This window comes from Pieris rapae, chromosome 2, assembly GCF_905147795.1.
Source record: "Pieris rapae chromosome 2, ilPieRapa1.1, whole genome shotgun sequence".
Taxonomy (NCBI): Eukaryota; Metazoa; Arthropoda; class Insecta; order Lepidoptera; family Pieridae; genus Pieris; species Pieris rapae.
In genome coordinates, this window is record NC_059510.1 from 8,141,066 (window position 1) to 8,156,618 (window position 15,553).

A 15,553-nucleotide genomic window follows, 5' to 3' on the forward strand; every position below is an offset into this window, starting at 1 on the left:
TTCGTTTCCTTTTATCGTGTTTAATACTGATATGTGGATTTTAATCCTTGTGATCTTCGACAAAAACAGCAAGAAATTTAAAATCCATGTATGTTATTTGTATAACATTGTATGTTGAAATATCTTAACATTGAATTGCAATCTAATCTTAATCGTATTTTATTCTCATCTCATCAAATTCCATATTATATTATATTCCATATCTATTTTATAAAGACATACATATGTTACACATAATCATTGACAATAATTTTTTATTCTTAAGGTGCTTTCTTGAAGTATCGTTAATAAATTATTATTACAACTTGCTTACTCTGCCACATCACCATTGCATTGTCGTCCATAAATGAAACAACTTTATGAATTTTTTAAAATTTGTTTATTTATAAGTTAATCAAAACTCACTATTTTCGTTTGTTACAAGCCGATTGATATCTTTATTTTGCAGCCTTTAGAGATGAATACAGGTTATTCAGATAGAGATATATGGACTGGACTACATCCTGTCCACACAAGAAGTATATTATCTTCTTACCAAAATACATTCAAGACTTTAACAATAATACACAATATACAAATAATAAATCATTTACTCAGCATTTCTTGTATTTCTATTAAGCTCTTGCCCTTTGTCTCTGGTATAAAGAACAAAGTGAAGAGAAAAGCCAACCCGCACGTAAAGGCGAAGAACCAGAAGACGGCATAAGCGCCAATAGATGAGATCAGGGTGTTGAAAATGGTTGTGATGATGAAGCCAGAGATCCACGACACCACGAAGACGGAGGCCGTGCCTTTGCTTCGAACATTGGAGTTGAATAATTCCCCTGTTAGTGTACTGGGTATGACGCCAAAGCCTGGAAACGTAGACATTTGAGATAATTATTATCTTACATGATATATATAAAATTCTCGTGTCGCGGTGTTTGTGGTTAAACTCCTCCGAAACGGCTTGACCGATTCTCATGAAATTTTGTATGCATAATGGGTATGTTTGAGAATCGGACAACATCTATTTTTCATCCCCCTAAATGTTAAGGGTAGTCCACCCCTAATTTTTTTTTAATTTTTTTTATTAACTATATCAACAGCATTAAAAAATATATACAACCCTAATTTTTGAACGCTCTACGATCAACCCCTATATTTTATTATAATTATATACATTGCAAAACGACGTTTGCCAGGTCAGCTAGTTTTTCATAAAATGAAGTAGCAGACAGTGTTTTTACCTTCTCAGTGTTAAAATTATGGTTTGGTGTATTAATTTAGTTAACGATATACAAACATAACGGACCTTTTTCACTGTCCTTTGAGTGAACTGGCAAAAGTTCTATTATTTGTTAGTGCATACTATAGAGTAGTTAGTTAATTTCTTGTGTTATTATGTAATTTTAAATATATGCAAATAACTGATTTATTAGTCAATGAAAAACGAGGTTAATCTTGGGGTTTGTCATATATAATTTAAAAAACACGATAGCATTTGTTTTTTTAGAATGGCAATATCACGCAATATGACAGGCATCAACTTGGCCAATATTAATCGCTTTTAATCCACGCCGTATACGCGAAATATAGGGGAGTTTTGATCGGTTTCCTTTCGTTTTACATTATTTGCACCATATGATATTCGGAAAAATACGTGACGAAATGATCTTACCCATATTGTTACTCATGAAGAAGACCACTAATGAGGCTAAGGGAAGCCATTTAATGTGCTCCACAAGGGGTGAGTTTATGTGTATCAAATAGAAATGAAAGCCAAACACGACCTGCAAAAGAAGCATGTATTAGAACATGTATTGTCTTTTCATCATTTGAAAAACAAAAATATATAACTAGGATTTACAATGCGCAAGCCTCGAGGCATCTTTTAAAATTAAAGTATTAAACTTACACTTACCATACTAACACAACAAATGCCTGTTGAAACCAATAACAAAATTCGCCTTCCTGATATTTCCACGCAGAATGGAGCAATAATACTCCCCACCAATTGAGTACATCCAATGATAATAGTAGCTAAACTTGGCGCGACAGATGAATCCGCCATTTTGAAAATCGACGTCGAAAAAAAAACAACCACTAACATTCCACTTAAATAGTTCAATACGCTTATAGTTACTGTAATAAATAATGCTTTCCTGTTGCATTTAAGTGTAAACAATTCTTTCCAGTCCTCTAAATCGTTTGTTTTGACTTGAGTATTCTTTAGTTCCATTATGTTTTTTATTTCGGATTCCCTACCAAGTATTTGGAGGACTTGGCTTAATTTTTTGTCTTCATCTACAAGTATAAGATTTTATTTATAAGCAATCTTAAAGCTACACCAAACAAATGTTAAAAGAACACGAACGAGAGCACTAAGACAACATACAAAGACAAAACAGATTGATGCATAAAATATATGAAACAGTATAGTCAACTTAGTATTTTAAAGAAAAAACTAATCTGACACTACTACTAAATAAAGTCGGGGTCTTCCCGGATGTAAAAATAATTCCTCAAATCCTCTGTGGTAAGGTGGAAAATATCAACATCTTGGTTTGTTTCTATAACATGGACGGATTACGCAGATAATTTTGATTCGTAAGAGGCATATGGAACAATTATGAATATCTTGTCGCATATGGGGATGGGGTTCTTAGAGAAATTAATGATTAAATAAGAGCATTAAGAATATAGCGTGCAAAAAGATTCGATGGCTCTCCCGACATTATAATGAGTCTAATTTAAAATAATTGTAGGGATAATTGCAATCTGCTTAATAGTTAGCGTCCCAGCTGTGAAATGGGTTTCTTTTTACGTTTAATCAACGCGTCCGTTATGAATGTATCAATGATTCAGATATTTTGGCATCGGCAAATAGACTACGGTAGCAGAAAAGGCTGATCCTCCTTACTTATAAAGTAATATTATGTAATACGCACATGACACACCCAACTTATATAAACTATGTTATAATCTGGAAATGTGGTCAGCAAATATTGCCCCTAGTTTATGAGTTTAAAAGATAACCTTAAGCTTATTGTTTCTCATGATAACAGGTTGGTTTTTGTTATACGGAGCGTATTTATTAAATCCATTTTACAAAATAAATCCTGACAAAATCAAACCATACCTAAAACAAAACAATTAACTAATTTTCCGATTTATTTTTAATTTTAATTTTATTTATTCTAAGGTTATGTTTGAAATTATTTAAGTTTTCTTTACTCATATAAAAATGTATATTATTTTTGTCCTACTTTAATTTATTAGTTAGTTACTTGTTTATAAATTAATTAAAAAAAAACAATATACCTTTCAAAGCGAGATATACAGGAGATTCAGGTATGCAGAGAACTGCCAGGAAATATACTGAAGATATAGCAACACCAATATATGAGACCATACTGTAGGAAACGAAAGGTCCGACACTGAATAGTATTAGGGATCCCAATGTTTGTATAACTCCAAGCCCAGTCAGGAAGATCCCTCGAATATTACTTGATCTATAGAATAAATAAGCAAAAATATAAACTTCATACATTACAATTATCCTTGTGATAAAAGAACAGAAAATATGCAATTGGCAATACAAAAACAAAATGGTGAATCTTCTCACCCCGTCACATCTTGCAATATCTGAACTACTTACGCGATTTCTCCGATATAAATGGTGTTTATCATATTCGCTATGCTAAATCCAAATGTGTTGATGATTCTAGCAATAAACATCATCGTGAAGTTCGTAGCTGACCCCAACATTGCGAAACCGATGATGTAAAAAATTGCCGAGAGAACATAACTTGCTTTTCGGCCTTTGAAGTTGGAGAACCAGCTCATCGAGAGAACAGCTGTAGAATTAAAAATACATATAATAATAATAATAATAATAATAGCCTTTATTCAGATACATTTTACATTATATATTTTATATACATTTAAACAAATTTTCATTTTAATCTAATTCTGGTGCATCTGTGTGCCCTTTTTTGGCAAAGGCCTCCTCCAAATCCCGCCATTCCTCTCTGCACTGTGCCACTCTCTGCCATAAAAATACATATAATAATGTTTATAGCGTGTGTATTGCAGTGTAGAACTTCATTATAATAGACATGTTCTAGAATTTTTATTGTGCACTATTTAGAATATAGAACATACTTTAATTATTTTTTTTTTAAGTATATTACTGTACTTAGTGTTAGTATGAGTGCGTGTCATATCAAACTCAGGCTGAGATTTCGAAAGCTGTTGTAAGACGCTCAAAGTTCATGGTAAGCTGAGTTGTTGCTAAGCCAAGTTTACATAATAGTAAGTAATGTTGTTGTTCAGAAACTTGGTTTCTATTGGTTTTGGTATGATTTCAGTGAAAACGTTTTTTACCTCCGTTTAAATGTCTTTACATTTAAAATTTAATCATATATGCGTTGCAAAAAGATATGAAAAAAACATATATCTGAAATATAATAAATTCAAGATCTCAACCTTGAAATTAGAGCGATTCCGAATACAAACCGTAACGCGAAAGATATCTATATATATAAAAGAAAGTCGTGTTAGTTACACCACTTATAACTCAAGAACGAAAGAACAGATTTGAGTGAAAATTGGTATGGAGGTAGCTTAGAGCCAGGAGACGGACATAGGATACTTTTTATCCCGTTCGACAGCGTTCCCGTGGGACTTGACATGAAACGTCAGTCACTATAAAAAGTGGTATAACAAATAAGAATCAGACTTGGAATAATAAAACGCAAATGATAGCTATGTAATTGACGTATAATGACAGCTATGTAATGACGTATATATGACAATTTGATATTTGTAAGAAATCAATATTCAAAATATTTCTATTAAATAAATACGTTTAATTATTTTTACAATTTACAATTTAATTATAATGATAGTGCTATTGCCCATTCGTATAAACAGTGAAGAGAACTATAAAACTCGGTATTGTCGTATGTATACAGTTCATCCAAAGAATGATGAATGTTTCTATTTGTTGTTGTTGTCGAATGACGCATTTAATCGAGTATTGGAACGGGAACGTGAATATGATCACCAGGAATTAGATTTAGTAGTTCAAACGAATGTACCCCTGTTGAAATACCAACAAAAGGAAGTTTATGATACTTTAATGAAGGCAAACGATGATGAAAATGGTGGTTTATATTTCCTAGATGCCCTTGGTGGAACTGGCAAGACATTCCTCATGTCATTAGTTTTAGCAACTGTTCGGGCGAGATCCAACATAGCGGTTGCAGTTGCTTCTTCTGAAATAGCAGCCACATTGTTAGAAGGATGCCGTACGGCTCATTCAGAATTAAAATTACCGTTAAATCTTCAAACTATTGGAGAACCAACGTGTAATATTGCAAAACACTCAGCAATGGCCAAAGTTTTAGCGGCATCGAAAATCATCATCTGGGACGAATGCACAATGGCGCATAAACGTGCATTGGAAGCACTTAACCGAACATTAAAAGATTTACGCAATGAATCGAGATGTTTTGGAGGAGCAATGATTTTACTGTCTGGCGATTTCCGCCAAATACTGCCAGTAATTCCAAGATCTACGGCTGTCGACGAAATAAACGCTTGCCTCAAATCGTCAAATCTATGGCGCTATGTGACGAAACTGCAGCTTACAACAAACATGAGAGTTACATTGCTTACTGATAAAAAAGAAGAAAAAGAATAAAGATGTAGATGACCTGAACTACATAATGGTATGCGTTTGGTGGTTAGAAAATTGAAGAACAATGTAATTTACGCTACGATAATGATAGGAAAATTCAAAGGTGAGGAAGTTCTTATTCCGAGGATCCCGATGATCCCAACCGATATGCCGTTTGAATTTAAAAGACTTCAATTTCCGATACGTCTTGCATTTGCCATGACCATCAACAAATCACAAGGCCAATCCTTAAAAGTTTGTGGTTTAAATCTAGAACATTCATGTTTTTCCCATGGTCAATTATACGTGGCATGTTCACGGGTCGGAAGACCATCAGCGTTGTTTGTTTTTGCGCCTGATAATAAAACAAAAAATGAAAAAATGTGTATCACAAGGTACTTAAGTGAAGAGCAACCTATGTACTAAAATACAGAAATAATAATGAATGATTAATGTAGGTATTTAATTTTTTTGTATTTTTTCCAATAAAAAAACCCAAACTGCTTATTTATTGCCATTAAGGCGGAACAAAGTTCGCCAGGTCAGCTAGTTGAAATATATTAGGCAGTCTCGTTTTTTAATCACACCCATAGGTGGCGCTAAGTCAACTCTGAAACACCCTTAGTTATCTATCTATATACGAGTACAAGTTAATTCAAAGAAGGTAAAGACAGAATTAAATCAACGGAGTCAGAATGACATATAATCTTTTTGGATTTCAATTATATGTTAACATTTCTATTATTTTACATAATATTTTTAAGTTCCACTACATTTAAAATAATACTTAGAACTAGTTACCCGGTAACCCAGCAATATATAATACAGATGCCAGCAAAGACATTTCTATGTCGGAAAGTGGTCTTGATAATGGAGATTCGTCAGGGTTCTCCAATTTTGGAATAATCGGCGCTGTCCAACTGATTCCATAGCCACAGAGCAGGTGACCCACATACCCTGAAAATTTTGAAGGGTTTAAAATCTGCCCAGTTTATCATATAATATATAATTGTTTTTAGGTATAAATAGACTCATTGACATTATATATTTAAGATCAAATGTCTCAGGAGGGCCGGACGGCAAAATTAGACGGCGCATTGAAATGGAAAAGTCGGCGATTGCACTTCTAGAAAGATCGGAGTGTATTAAATAAGACAAATAGACAATGTGAAATCATTTGTCATGGCATGAATCATAGACCATAAAAATCTCTGATAGGATAAAATAAAAGTTTAAACGCATTTCTTAAGATAAGTAGAGTAGAGAGAACGTAAGAGAGTTTTAAATCTGAGAGTTCACTCAAGGACACTAGGCACAAAATTGTTCGTTGCATCATTAGGTTTGGTACTTTATCTACTAACATTTTTAGGTAAATATCTTAAATCTTAAATCCTTGAAAATATGACCGAGATTAGCAAATATAATTAATCTTGCGGAATTGAATTTATCTGCGAGCGTCGTTTGTTGTTTACTATCTTGATATAATACGTAAGAAAATCAGTTTTTTTGTATCTTACTAAGAAATTACCCACTTTTCTATAGTTTTGTGACGCTAGTTAATTTTATGTTTTTTCTTTATTATAAATTCAAATCCCCGAGGTAAAGTAAAGCTTAAAAAAAACAATCTCTTTAAAAAAACTATGTTCTAAGAACGAATGTTAGTAAACTCGTATTATGAAATTAATACAATATGTTCGTAAAAATCCAGTTCCCTAAGCTGCCGCCCTAGCCTATTTTTTGCATTTTCTAATAATATTTCCTAAAGTAATGTATATTTTTTTTACACCATCAGAAAGTATATATTTCAACGAACAAAAAGCCCCCAAACTTTTTGAAAAAAGCTGAAATTTTGACGTCAGAATTTTCGATTGAAAATTAGGGTGCTTTTTTGATATTAAGTTAAAATGAGGCGAAAAAATAAATATTTTTAATCGAATAAATAACAGTATATTTGGGACATAATAAGGTAAGTTTTCACCAAATTTCGTAGAAAAAAAATCTTTTTAAAAAAGATATAAAAAAAACCAAAAACATGGTTTTTTGAATTTTTCACCTAAATTTTGAGGTTATGTGAAAAAATTTTGAATCCCAAAGTTGTAGATCTTTTTATGACCTACAACTTTGCCATTTAACTTTTCTCCATAGGACTGGTAGTTTCGCCGGAAATCAAGATAAACAATTTTTCACCCTTAAAAACTCACCCCCCCCCCCCCCCCCCCACTTCCCGAACTCGGATCGACCGTAATTTATTTTTCCTTTCATTTTGATCATATTCCCCTGCATTTCTAATGGGTTTCATTCTACTGTAATTTTTTTTCATTTTTTACCATTTTTGAAGGCTTCGGCACTGGTCTATTACAGATTTTGTGAAGTTTATTGCAAAAAAATATATATATTTGTTGAAAAACAATAACGCTACAGTGCGATAGCTGATCATATGATGAAAAATGTTCACCTTGAAGTCAAGATTGTCTACATGCGGAAATGGAATCGAACATAAACATGGTCCTCTCCACGATCCATCATAAAGTGTGTTATGTAACATAAATCTTGGTAATAAAACAAAAAATATTGTAAGATGTAGCCAACAAAAAGATGTCGTAGCCAACTAGCTTAATTAGCCGTTCAGTTAAGAGCCTAGTCTCTTTACTAAACATCGCCGTTTAACTATCGGCTAACTAATAAACTACCATGTGACCTAAATAAAAAGCTGAAATATCTTATATACAAAAATATTTATTCAATTTACACAATAATTGAGTGAAGTATAATATTTTAAAATGTTTGGCTAAGCACTAATTCACTTTTCAAAAAAAAATCATAACACTTAAACAGGAAAATATTATAAAATTTGTTGTTTGCCGACGCTATACTGATAGTTTGGTGTAGGTAAAAAGTAGAACTAAATAGAAATAAACAGAATAGGCAAGTAACTTCAAGTGTAACGTCATCGATCCAAGTCATTTACTGTTAAATAAAATCGCTGACCATCACTCAGGCTGCGTATTGCATGGCGCTGTTTAGTAGAGGTTTAGATGAAGGTTTTGTTTGCGATAAATTCTTTAAGAGGTCGTAATTTCTAGTATTAATGTTTGTTTCTTTGTACTTAATACAGGGTATATAAAATGTATAAATTAACATATGCATTTATATTATAGTATTGAAGCTAATTAAATTAATTATTAGAGTAATTAGCTTGATGCTTATTTAATTGCAGTTTGAAACGACATATTTGTTGAGTATTGTTAAATGTCTGCAGTTAATTTGAGGCGTTAGCCGTTAGTTTGTTATTTTAATTTATATGTCAAGTGCTGGAATGGTGGCGGAGAGGTTCAAGCCAATTCTTGTCGTTCGTTCTATGCTATTTTGGGGACTGTGACTATTTGTGGATATAAATTTGAGTCATTTAATTTTTCTATTATTAAAATATTATGTTACCTATATTAATAAAACAGCCGCTATAATCAGGTTGGGGTATGTCATATATTATATACCATGATATTTTTTCTTAAAGGCGGTGATCGAACTTTCTATATTGTTTTGACGGATTATAATAACGTCGTACATTACCGTATCAAATGTTTCTCGTAGTCAATGAAGCAAATAATGACGTCACCTGTCTCTTTTTTACTAAGAAATTTAGTGATAGTGAAGCCTGAATAAACGATCAATAAAACATTTAAAGAGTCATAGATCGTAGGTTCGACCCCTGGCTGTGCTCAAATGTAATATGTTAACATTCGCTCGAACGGTAAACCAAAAAGTCGACCGCGCATCAGGCACATGAGGATGTCACTTGCCTATAAGATCGACAAATGATCATGAAACAGATATGGAAATATGAAGCGTAGACTTAAAAAGGTTGTAGCGCCACTGATTTATCTTATGTTTACAATATTAGATTATACAAAAATAACTTAATTCTTTTTGACTTTACTAATATCGGGTTTTATTAGAATAAAGTGCTTAGTAAATAATTTTTACTTAACGAATTTTGTATTATAATAACAAAATATTTATATTATATTATATTATTATTCATCTAAATACTAAATTACTGCTGAATATTACTTACCACATAAAGTAATTAAAATCTGATTTCTATACCGCAGCACATTATGAAACATTTTACCGACTAACTGTTTTACAATCACTTGTATCTTATCACGGATTAGCTATTGAGAAACAATGTACAATCTTAAACGGAGTTAAAATAGTTAAATAAAGACTTTATAAATGGTAACTTTTTTTTAAGTGAAACTTCACGTACGAAATTCTCTTTCCATTTCAATTTTAAATGATATGGGATTTTAGTCACCACCCACGTCTTATGGCGGAAACACAGCCTAATATTATGATATCGTTTGTGATTAATTTTTTAAGGCAATAACGTCACTAATAGCATTTTTAATCTTTAATCGTGGAATATGTGTATCTCAAAATTAGCGGTGTAATTATTACAACGATCGTTGTATGTTTAAGTGTTTGTAAAAGTTGTATTGTATTTTAAGTTTGTATGTAGTTTATAAATAATCCTCCTCCCAATTTAAATCCGTTTCAATCAGCCTGGCACGCGTGTAATATGTTTCAACATCGTAAATTTTAGGGTTTCAAACAAGTCGGATTCCTCACAAAATTTTCCTTTGAGCAAGATTAATGATACATACATAGAGAAACTTTATTTGTGCAACGCCGTGATTCGAACCGAGACCGACGAGATCGACAATCGCACTAAAATAACACCGCTGGTGATTTTAAAATATTGTTACAAAGATATGTTGACTTGATTAAATGTTTCTCTAGATTTTTCCACTTAAAGACGTTTTCAGCAAGCTGTGAATTATGGCCGTTCCAGAAGAGGCTCTATTCAAGAAAATTGTAATTTTCATGAAGTTCCTCTCGTTGGCTAAAACATTTTTCAGACTATTTCAGAGCAAATGTAGTGAAGTAGTAAAATTTTCAGTTTAGTGTAATTAAAAATAAAGCCTTGAAGAGATCTACGGCGGTTTCTATCCGATCCCTAGCTCGTAACATTTTAACTGTTTTTATGTGTAATGTAATACAATTTGTAATTGGATCATTAGTTAAAGACTGAAAAAAAAAAGGGCTCTAGGTTCCAATAATGTTTTACTTATGACATAGTAAATACATAGGAATAGGGACGTTACATAGTTTTATTATAATGGTTTACATCTAATATCTTGGATTTTTTTTCAATTACTGATATTTAACAGTTGATCTATTATGTTAAACTACCTGCCTGTTACAGTGTCATACAACTTTCATGTAGTCTATCAGATACAATAAAGAATTGTTTATGAAATAATTTTCGACTTTCTTCAATACATCTTTCATCTTTACAATAATAGTGTAAATATGTAAAGTACTGTGTAAAGGAAGTATAAAATCCGGACTCGCAGTTTCTTAAAAGGCTTTGTTTAATATATTCATTGTTAAAATAGATTTAAATAATTTATTTAAATTCGTATTAGTTACAACATTTTGCATTCATTCTTCATACGTTTTTTTGTATGGAGTTTTGTTTTCTTTTAAATAGGCGAGTTTTAGTTCCTAAATAAGAATTATTTTGGAATATATATAATTATATTCAGTATTACCAAACAATTGTAGTCGACAAGAAAAGAAGACTATTTAGAAGGTAGTTTAAAGTTAAGAAAATTCAAATTTAACTGGCAAGAAACTGTCCGCTACTCTTTTTAATCGCCAAACTTTGAGTCATACAGTTTGTTTGTAGGGCAGTCATAATATTGACATGACGTATTGTATATTTGAATATGAGCAAATCAATTCGAAAGATTAGGAACATTTCAATAATCGTCAAATTTATAAAAAAGCTTTATTTAATATTAATTACCGTTTAACGAGAGTTTTTAATTGATTCAGTGATAATTCTCTAATGGGAGTTTGTAGTAAAACGAATACAATTTCCATATAAGAAGTAGTATATTTGATCAACTTTTGTTGTAAAATAGTTTGTATATTTTTTGTACATACAACAAGGCTTAAAGAATATTAATTCCATATTCAATTGTTTTGTAAAGAAGCTAAATCCTAAAAAAACTTTAATGATTAAATTTTTTTTTTCACTATGCATTTAAGTCAATAAATTTATAGACTTTAAAATAAAGACGATATCACTCCCATGATCTTAACTCTTCGATATAAATCAGACGGTTATTGACACGAAATACGAACTGAGATATAATCAAAGGAATAAATACAAAATGGAATTTAACCGTTCTAGTGGGAGATTTGGTTATGTCTCAACGATATATATCTATGCAATATACAGTGTCCTATACAGGGGAGGATCTACCTAAGGAGTTTTTGGGCTGCAGCCCAGGGCCCAGTACAAAGGGTCCCAATCCACACTAAACGCAATAGGCTTTTTATTTTAATTTGAAAAAAATACGAGACAATTTAAAAAAACCTTCTGATAATTTTACTTGTAGATAACCATTGAGATTGTATTTTATTAAATATGCAAAACCAACACTAAAATTATTTCATTAATATAATGGTTTTATAAAATAATTTACGTGTCTTATATACTCGTAGACAATTTTATTTATTCTAAAAATTATAATTATAAGCATTATTTGTAGATAATGCACCTTAATGCACCTTCTTATGCCTAAATACCGATATTTTCAATTCTTGAACTGACATGATTTCGTCGAAAATGATGCGAGTTTTGTCAACCGATGGCACCACATGCTATTAGTATTTGTAAAATTAAATAAAAACTAAAATTGAAAGATTTGACTTCGGTCTAGCCGATCTTGAGTTATAAGTGGTGTAACTAACACAACTTTGTTTTATATATTTAGATATTTAGCCACTATCTAAATAGATACGGCCGCGATAGGGCCGGCGATAGGGCCGCTCAAAAACGTAACATGTAAAACATGCTGGCCTGAACTTAGTATAATATTATATAATATATATAGATAAATTTCTTGTGTCATGATACGTATGGTAACTGTTACCTGGCCCCTGCTGCCTTGCCTAGGAAGTAATTGTTTCTGACAGTTTTTGACCTTAATATTTATTTTCAATACACTTAGAACTAGAAGGTTTAACTTAAGGCGTAGTTACATACGTCCCGAGTGGCAGCATTTTATCATCAATAATAGTAGTTTTACAAAAGACGGCGAACTCGAGATCTAGTAGATTTCGTCTGTTAACTTTTGATATGTACTTAAGGATACTCCTTCAGCCAGCTTTTTCCAAAGGATTATTTTTTAAATTTAGAACACAAATAAATTTCACTAAACACTCGGCTTTTTCTAGAGCGTAATGAAAAAGGTTGATATTGCGAGTGAAAAAAACAATGGGTGGCACAAAACAAAGAGTTTTATTACGCACATTATGCGGGTAAGCGTAATTTAGACGGCCGAGATAGGGCTAGCACTATACTTTATATCTAAAATATGCTGCCAACAATCGTATATGTCGACTCCATCAATTTCATAGAATAAGAAAATGTTCTAACGAAAATAACAGATACGCTTAAACTAATTAACGGAATATATTTCATTTCTTTAATTATACAACCCAATTACTATTATATTTTTAATTGTGTAAATAAAATTATTTAATACGTTTTGAATTCGATTGTATTAATGTAAAAGGAGTTTATTAACGCACTCGCGAGCCCTCTGGCATTGAGTGTCCATGGGCGGTATGACTTAACATCAGGTGAGCTTCCTACCCATTTGCCCTGTTCTACAAAAAAATGGATGTTTATTAGCTAAAACGTTGATATACTTTCCATTTCCCCCATAGGAGTTTTTTTTTGTTTGTTTACTAACCAAAAGTACGGTACGACCGAATTGTAACTACAAGTAAAACTAAATATGGATGTATTTTGAAATGAAGAAGGGACTACATTATTTCATTTGCCAGCCCTACCAGCGATCTTCTATGAAATGACGTTGTGTGTAAATGACTGTGGTTTAGGAATATTGCTTCAATTTGGAGCGTTTTGCCGTAATACGGGCAACGTCCTAGTACGTGTGAAGGATTACTAAGCCTTCTATACAGATTTCCATACATTTGCACGTATTTACATTAATTTCCTGGAATTTACGCCATATGGAATTTATTCATTCTTGGTGTGCAGAGAGTCTAAGTTTTGAATTCTGATGTCCCACTGGGCTCGTACGACCGGTTCCCCGATCTTCATCCAACGTTTTCCCTCCACCTTCGCGGGGCCATATCTATAAATTTAAATTTGGTATATTAGTAGAAGAAATAGGAACAAGAGCTTACCATTTGCCCCCTGTTCTATAAAAAAACCATAGTAGACATAGACAATAATGTGTATGCCTCCTCGAGGCGTCTCTTATGTCTGTGACGTTATCAGAACTTACCAGTAGAGCACAAAATAATAAAGTTCTCGTAGCAATAGTTCTATCGTTCCTGATAGTTTTTTTTTATTTTATAAATACTTAATAAGCCCTTATTTTCCAAATCCATAAGAAATGCCCTGGTGTGACCTGCCAGAGCATATTAAGGTTTAAAAAAAAATTCCGGATTGAAATGTCTTGAACTCTTTCTACACAAACATCACAGACATGTGTCTTTCGTAGTAGACTAGTAATCTAATAACTCTGCTACCACCAGTTCCAATTATCATTCAACCCGCTACCAATTCATAAAAACAGTGAACAAATATCGCTGCACATGCTGCTGAACTGCCCTGAAAACAAACGTAAAACGCAAACGTAGCTCTGACGTAAACAGTCTTTGCCTCAGTTAGTGACACACCCAGAACACAGAATGTACTTGGAGGATCTATGCGAATGGATAGTTCAGCGGCTACAAGTGGTGAAATCAGGTGGCATCCCATGAAATATAGTACGAGCAAATTAATGAACATACATGTCTATAATAAAGTCGTGTTAGGGAAGAGGTATAAGGCATGATAAAAAAAACCTAACGCGGACATGTATATATGTACGTCAGGGTTGAAATAAAATAGGAAATATAGTTTCGATTACCAGTTTCTAGAGGATTCCAGTTCATCACTATTTAGTACAAAAACAGTTAGAAAAAATTTCTTAATTGTTTCATTAGTTTAAATGTTCGAAACATACACATTTGAACTAAGGATTAAATGAAACAAAAGCGTACATTACAGTGATTGATATAAGTATACAAGTATCATAAAAGTTAATGTTAACGAAAATTGTCTTTCTTATCTACCCCGAGCAGTAAGAACAATGATACATTACCTATAGAGCGCGACATCAAACATGAAACTTGGTGTTACGTTTTATCGGTAAAATGGATGGTATGTGATAAAATATAAGTCTACAAAAAATATCTTATTAGATGTTAGGTGAGTTATGTAACTTAATGTCAGTTAAGTTGTAATTTTATATGTATATAATATAAAAGTCATTTATATATATATAGTACTTTTAAATATTTAAATGTTAAAAATTATCTTAAGCTTGTCAAACAAACGTCTGTTTTGGTAGTCATTAATAAACTTTTTAGGTTTTCATACACTTGTACATTGTATTGTACAATAACAGTCCTCGTTTCCGAGGATAAACGATCACTTATTTTCTTCATTATATGTTACAAATGTGTCATTTAGTTTTAAAAACCCATACATAAGTCAGGTTACAGTTTTTGTTAGTATAGCGTTGAACCCCACAGCCTTATTTAGTTTAGTTATAAGCCCTTGTTTTAAACAATATAAGACAGTTGACACTCCAGTTGAGCTGAGTTTTAAGGGCTTTTAAGGCCAGCAGCGAAACTCCATTAAAAACATGACACTGAGCTTCGACCACGGTGTTTATTTGAACATCCCTCCACTCGTGGTTTTTGGTGCTACTTATACGAGTTTACTAG

The 15,553-nt window shown here is 32.2% G+C and overlaps 1 protein-coding gene across 1 annotated transcript; it reads right to left on the bottom strand.

The window, feature by feature from the left end:
* Window positions 1-572: 572 nt before the first annotated feature.
* Window positions 573-10,623, bottom strand: LOC111002903 (facilitated trehalose transporter Tret1). The gene is made up of 7 exons (XM_022273190.2): window positions 9,741-10,623; window positions 6,467-6,622; window positions 3,641-3,839; window positions 3,304-3,494; window positions 1,904-2,286; window positions 1,661-1,772; window positions 573-854 (listed from the first exon to the last, which is right to left on the bottom strand). Exons 1-7 carry the CDS (start codon window positions 9,790-9,792, stop codon window positions 586-588), a joined length of 1,362 nt encoding a protein of 453 aa, XP_022128882.2. The 5' UTR covers window positions 9,793-10,623; the 3' UTR covers window positions 573-585.
* Between the last annotated feature and the right edge of the window lie 4,930 nt (window positions 10,624-15,553).

Bases quoted from the DNA above. Each gene is read 5' to 3' on its own strand.
- LOC111002903 (XM_022273190.2), bottom strand. From the start codon at position 9,792: ATGTTTCATAATGTGCTGCGGTATAGAAATCAGATTTTAATTACTTTA. The intron at 6,623-9,740 runs GTAAGTAATATT...CAAAATTTTCAG, and splicing joins GATTTTAATTACTTTATGTG to GGTATGTGGGTCACCTGCTC. The intron at 2,287-3,303 runs GTATATTGTTTT...TTATACTTGTAG, and splicing joins TGTATATCTCGCTTTGAAAG to ATGAAGACAAAAAATTAAGC.